This window comes from Pyxicephalus adspersus, chromosome 1 (assembly GCF_032062135.1).
Source record: "Pyxicephalus adspersus chromosome 1, UCB_Pads_2.0, whole genome shotgun sequence".
Lineage (NCBI taxonomy): Eukaryota > Metazoa > Chordata > Amphibia > Anura > Pyxicephalidae > Pyxicephalus > Pyxicephalus adspersus.
The window spans coordinates 129,518,606-129,525,208 of record NC_092858.1 but is presented as its reverse complement, the minus strand read 5'-3'; the positions used below and the strand labels follow the sequence as shown (position 1 = coordinate 129,525,208).

At 35.5% G+C, this 6,603-nt stretch overlaps 1 protein-coding gene across 1 annotated transcript in view; it reads left to right on the top strand.

The window, feature by feature from the left end:
- The window catches only part of SYTL5 (synaptotagmin like 5), a 63,402-nt gene that overhangs the window by 26,980 nt on the left and 29,819 nt on the right, over nt 1–6,603 (top strand). Inside the window, exons 7-10 of the mRNA XM_072414579.1 lie at nt 599–752; nt 2,118–2,267; nt 4,398–4,548; nt 5,375–5,495. Of these exons, the coding sequence (XP_072270680.1) occupies nt 599–752; nt 2,118–2,267; nt 4,398–4,548; nt 5,375–5,495 (576 nt within the window). The remainder of the gene's footprint in view (nt 1–598; nt 753–2,117; nt 2,268–4,397; nt 4,549–5,374; nt 5,496–6,603) is intronic.

Sequence of the window (6,603 nt, the reverse complement as noted above, 5' to 3'; positions counted from 1 at the left end):
TCAAACCACCCTGGCCCCACAGAAAAATGCCACAGAGAACAGATCTTTTTTTTTTGTTTTATGTTGTCATGCTCTGCAGCATTCAGGACCCTTCAGCATTCAAAGAAGGTGTTATGCGAGATTCCAAGGACAGGATAGCGGGGGCAGGGCTGGGGACTGGGGTTTAAATTACCTGCTTTTTTAAACATAGAAGACCCTGATGCACAGCAATAAATTATCATAATATAAGATCATAAAACCATTATCATAAGTATAGCAACCTATATAGCTATATTTATTCATTCGCAGTGCATACATTCAATTACAATGTTATAGCAATACACTGATCATTAGAGAAGGTGAGAGTGTAGAAGTGATTCCTCCTGTCTGCCATGGACTATAGGAATCATTCCCTCAGGATTATTCTGTGCTGTGTAAGGTCAGAAACAATCAGAATTATAAAGTTGCCAATATATTAATTTTAACTATCTATCCTATCTCTTATGCATATCCTATCTCTTATGCATAACCTATCTCTTATAGCTCTCATAATAAAACCTATTATTGAAAAATGAAATGACACATAAAATATATTTGTACTTAGTATTGATAAAAAAATAAATAGTACTCATTGATCGCATTGTTTTCTTTTATTTCAGTCCTGATAAAAGAATTGGGAAACTGCCAAGAACCGGAGAGGATGCAATAAGTATTCATTCAAATCATGACACTCAGAGCTTAAGAAGCGTCACTTCGATTCCACGCTCTGAAAGGTCAAAAGTGTAGTGATCATATTTGTCTATCAATATTTCCCATTGAACATTTTTTATCCCTAGTAGTCAGGTAGCACTCACAGAAGAAATAAATTGTGTAATACAGCATGTAGTACCAGACTTTGATTTAAAGACCTGTCAGTGTAATACGAAGTGCAACATAACATAACTAAATTGAAATAATCAAAAATATATAAAACTTTTAAAAAATATAATCTTCTACATTATACCTTCCACATCTGTAATTCTGTTTTCTTAAATGGGCTGTGTATATCTCAATTTAGGTTCAATATTCCAGTTTTAAAGAATATCCCAATCTGCTTCCTTACCCCCTAAAGCCCCTAGGTTTGCTAGGATGGGGTTAGCACTCTTGCCTTTGCAGCGCTGGGTCATAGGTTCAATACCCAGCCAGGACATTATCTGCATGGAGTTTGCAGGTTCTCCCCGTGTCTGCGTGGGTTTCCTCCCACATCCCAAAAACATGCAGTGAGGTTGATTGGCTTCCCCCTAAAAACTGACCTTAGGCTACATTATGAGCATATGACTATGGTAGGGACATTAGATTGTGAGCTCCTGTGAGGGACAGTTAGTGACACAACTATGGACTTTGTACAGCACTGCGTAATAAGATGGTGCTTTATAAATACTGTGTGATAATAAGGGAAAGTTGTAATTCTAATTTTGCCTGCAGAGCCTACTACTGGTACAATATATTCTCACTACAGTCTGAAACAGTGTAAACCAGACTTTCTCAATCTTTTAAACATGGGAGAACCCTTGAAATAATGTTTAGATCTCAGGGAGGATGATAAAATACTTTAATAAGTATGCATCACAATTTATGTTGGAGTAAAACAATAATGGTTATTAAAAAGTTAATGTTAAAATTTTGTCTGAAATAAAAGCTACATCTGTTTATATTTATATATATTATATTTAGCTTTTTTTTAAAAACTAGGGCAGCCTAGTACTACAATAGAACTGGGTTTTCACAAAAAGGGCCTTGTTTATTAAAGCTCCATTGGCTGGAGAGGATCCACTTTTATCGGTGAACCTGGGTGATGCAGCAAACTAGGAATAGACCTGGTTCAGGATTAAAGACATTTGCTAACAAATAGCAAATACCTTTTAAGAAATGTCTTCCAGGTTTGCTAAACCACTCGGGTTCACTGATGAAAGTGTATCCTCTCCAGCCTTGGAGAGCTTTAATAAATCAGGCTAAAACAGTCAATTTCTGAATCTTTGTGAACCAACCAATACTACATTTACTGGCTCACAAGGACTGGAATCGGACAATCAAGCAGTTTGAAATATGTGTTACTTCTATGTGTTTTGATTGTATTTTGATTTTACTCTGTATTACAGGAGGTCCAAGGTAGATATCCACAGTCTCCCAGAAGCTTCTCAAGCAGATTTCCTTCAGACTGTTCGGGACAATGGTGATGGAATTAGTCAAGCAAGCTTTAAAATGGATTCTCGTCCTGAATCCAAGCGTAGCTCACCAGTTTCCATAATGTAAGTATACATTCAACAGTAATTTAAAATAAAGTTTGACCAGCATTTAAATTCATTAACAAAAGGAAGTAAATTGGTAGTATTCATAGGGTCTAGTTTATTAACATCTCCAAGACTGGAGAAGATAGTCAATCATGGGAGAACCTGGGTGATCCAGCAAACCAACACTGGATTTTTTAAAAACCATTTGCTATTATTTGCTAAATGGACCAAATGCATTCTAGGTTTGCTGCAGTACCCAGGTTCCCATGATAGTCTATCTTCTCCAGTTTTGGAGAGCTTTATGGAGCGCTTTATTAAATCAGCCCATAATCCCCTATTTTAAAGCCCCCTTTCTCCTTCTCCAACGTGCAGCCATGTTCTACATGAACCATTACCATCTGACCTTCCTTTACACCTAGCTTTTAAATCTTCGAACCCTTATCCTAACCTTTTTAGTTAACCCTTTTATATTTGGTAATCCCTTTTGAAATGAATTTAGTTAAGGTTATTACAGGGTTTACCAATATAATACATTTTTTGCCACTTCAATAGACCAGGAACAATTCATTATTTTCTACATACATAAATCTGGAAACAGCTAATGCCTTTGGTCACTACTTTATTAGGAAGGATAAAAATGTCACTCCGAGGTTTATCTATCTTATGTGTTTTGTTTTTTTGGGTCATAAATTGAAGGTTAATCTCCTCATAAAGAAGAAGATGAAAAAAAAACCTGCCAAGGTTTTAACCATTTCCCACTCTGCCCAAAACTAAAGAAAGCTTTGAGTTCAATCTGTTTAAAATAATAATAAATTATACTAGGTATTCTATACTATATTCCTATACTCTCCTGGAACGTAGTATAGGAAGAAATGGAGAGTTTCTGACCATTTCTAAATAATATAGATTTTTTATCAGGCCAAAGCCTGGGCATATTTTATCACCTAATTTCTACTATCTTGGCAATACACAGTTACAGGAAAAATCATTGCAAGAATGACCGGGTCTCCTCCCTAGGCTAGGATTGTGGAACTACTTTTTCCAGTAACTCACACAACAACTGAAATCTGCAGTATACATAGCAAAGTTGATGACACTTTCATCATTGTAGCATATCATCATTTCCTACACATTGGGAGAAAGCAAAATCCTTCATTAAAGCCTCTTTTTAAAATGCAGCATTTGCTTTTCAAACCCATTTGCATTTAAATAGCAAATTTATTTTCATCTGAATAGATGCTCAAAGGCAAATGCATCTATTTGAATGGAAATGCAGCCTTTCACTAGTAAAGGCTGCATTTGACCTGTATTCCCTGCACTTCTAATGCACCTCTATAGGAGATGTTGTATAGAAAAGTCCAACACAATGCATTTAAAAAGCAGCTTGTGCTTGTGCACTGCTCAATACAATGTTATCAGAATATGATGACCTGCATTTGTGGACACACAGCAAATTCAGGAAAATAATGCTAATTAGTAATGCTTATTACCCTTAAACTGCAGCCTTGAAAGCTAAATTGATCAGAAGGTTAGGAAAAAGGATAGAACAAGCTGTTTTTTAGTGGCAAATTCAGATTATTTATTGGATCAACACACAAAAAAACAAATCATCTAATTTTGTGTAGCATAGATCAAACAGGTGACTTATGGTCATTCCCATTCACAACTTCATAGGAAAGGTGACCTAGTAACTATATAGAGAAATCCTGATCTTAAGAATTGTGAAAAAATACATAGGCTTTACATCTTGTATTCTGGCGGGGAATTGTGGAGAACGTTACAAATTGTAGATAGATGAAAATGTTTTCCTAAGGGGGATACCTCATAGACATAAATGGTTATATTTCCACATAATTATCTGATGTGAACTCATATAGAGAGTATCCAGCGTGTAGTGGCATGGAGTGCCTGGCAGAGGCTATTTAATGATTTAATAAATCATAAATAATTATATGATTTGTATATTGTGTGTTAATCCAATAAAATTGAATTTGCCACTAAAAACCTGTTCTGTTCTGTTCCATTTTCTAATATTTTATTTTGGGGTTGGCACCTACATAAAGGATTTGGAGGCAGGATAGATCACCTTTTAATTCTTGATCAGAAGGTTGTTTGGGTTGTTGCAACGTTCATTTTTTCTCTCTTTAGTGGAAGTGTCCATTCCGTGGGTGCTGGCAGTATCAGTTCTGCACAAAGTGGCATTCGGACAAATGGCTATAAGACCAGTACAACCGTGGCAGTCCACCAAACATCCCCCACACCGAGCAAACTCAGCTTATCTTCAAACTACAGCCGTAGTGTAAGTAACTAATTGTGAAACTGTTTATTGGCACCATAAATTGCATGTACAGAGTATCGAATTACAGTATTTTATTATTATTTTTATTATCATTATTTATTATTTTTTAATATTATTATTAATAATAACAATAATAATAATAAACAGTACTTAAATAGCGCCAACATATTACACAGCACTGTACATTAAATAGTATCATGGGTGTACAGATTTGTGGACAACTTTAGGCCTATTAGAGAATAACAAATTACCAATAAAACAGAAGTTTAATGCAGTTTCTTTCCCCCATTATTAAAATGCTAATTACATGTTTAAATAAAATTATTCTGTTTATATTACATATCCTATCTTAGACCCAGCAAAGTAATCACACATTATCTGTGCTTATCTATGCATTATAATTCGTCACTGGTGAAAGCCACAGCAGGGGGCTAAATATCACTTCCTTAAATCCTCGCAGTACCCTGCCGTAATAGTCCTCTGTACCGATTCAAGCAGTGGCTCTTAGAAGGAGTTTTACAAGTAGAGGCATTGCTTGTCCTTCATACCTATAGTAAACCAATATATTTTCATTTCTGTTCCATAATGACCTAGTAGAATAAAACAGAGAATGTTTTTTAGCAACAAATACTGGCTTTCTCTGACACACTGGAATGCATCACTTGGTATTCAGCCAGCAGAACATTTTTTTTAGACCCTATCATTTTGGTATATTACTGCAAACTGGCAGAACCTTGCATGCAGGAGATGTTACAGAATTCCAAAAAAATTTGAAATGCAGTCATTCAGAAGAAAAGCATTTTTAACAAAGTAATTTTTCTTCCAGGGTTCGATAGCAAGTGGAGTAAGAGCTAGTTCTAGCATACCTGAAGACATTGCAAAGGGGAATAGAAGAAAGAATTCTGGCACACCTTCTTTAGCTTTGTCTAGGGTATCTGTAGCATCTGGTAGGTCAGTCATTTGTTTCTTGTTGTAATGTAATTTATTGTAGTCATGTGAAGCAAGGAAGCTGCTCTACTGCATTTTCTCATTTGTTTCATAACTGTTTAATTTATCATTTAAATGCCTTTGTCACTGCGTAGTTTAAACCAGTCCTGTTTGTCCTATATGTGGTGATGTCTAAAACTGTTTATACAGTATAAGAATTCATAAGCAAGCAAAACATTAACAAGACGATCAGCCTGAAGGCTACTTCTGAGCTATCATCTAATCTAATAAACATATACCTATTATTAGAACATTTTTCTGATGCCATAAAACATATCTTATTACTTTGCCTCCTTTACAGATACTAAAGGCAAGGAGGTTTTCTATATTCACACTAAAATGTCAGATAGCACTCAAATAAATATTTACTAAAATAGGCATCTATGATTTTAGACATATGATGTAAAAATGGGCATACTCCTTTTAGTTATTCTTGCAGGGTAGCCAGAGAAGAAACTGCTAAAGTTTATGGTATAAGAGCAAGGAAAACGCAGTAAATCACAACAAGGACAGAAATAACTGAATTGCCTAATGGAACAAGACAAAGTACGAGATGAGAGCAATTAGAGGAATGGCACAAAGAAGGGACTGCATAGTTTGTTTAATAAGCAACTAAGACCGACGAAACTAGGCTCTGGATATAGTGTATATAGTGATATATTTTTTAAAAGAATACAGGGACAGTTTTGAATCTATTGTAATAATAATTTTCACATTGGATGTTTGTTCATGTGTGCCCATTTCTGAACAGGTTCAAATAGACTGGATACCTTTTTGCTTTTGATTGATTCAATATATGACATGTAATACTGCACATGAAACTATTTTAGCTGGACAACGGTGGAATCTCACTAAATTATTCAAAGGAGCATGCAAAATGTAAGCTGATCATGGTGGCCGGAGGAGGAAGACCAGGGGACAGAGCAAATTATGGACCATGAGAATAGAAAGAGGAGGCAGGATGGTGGCCAAACATGCATGCAGAGAAAGGACATAATAGAAGTAGAACATTTGCTAAATGTAAACCAGGGGAGCATAGAGAAGGCAGAATGAAAGCAGTTATTAGCA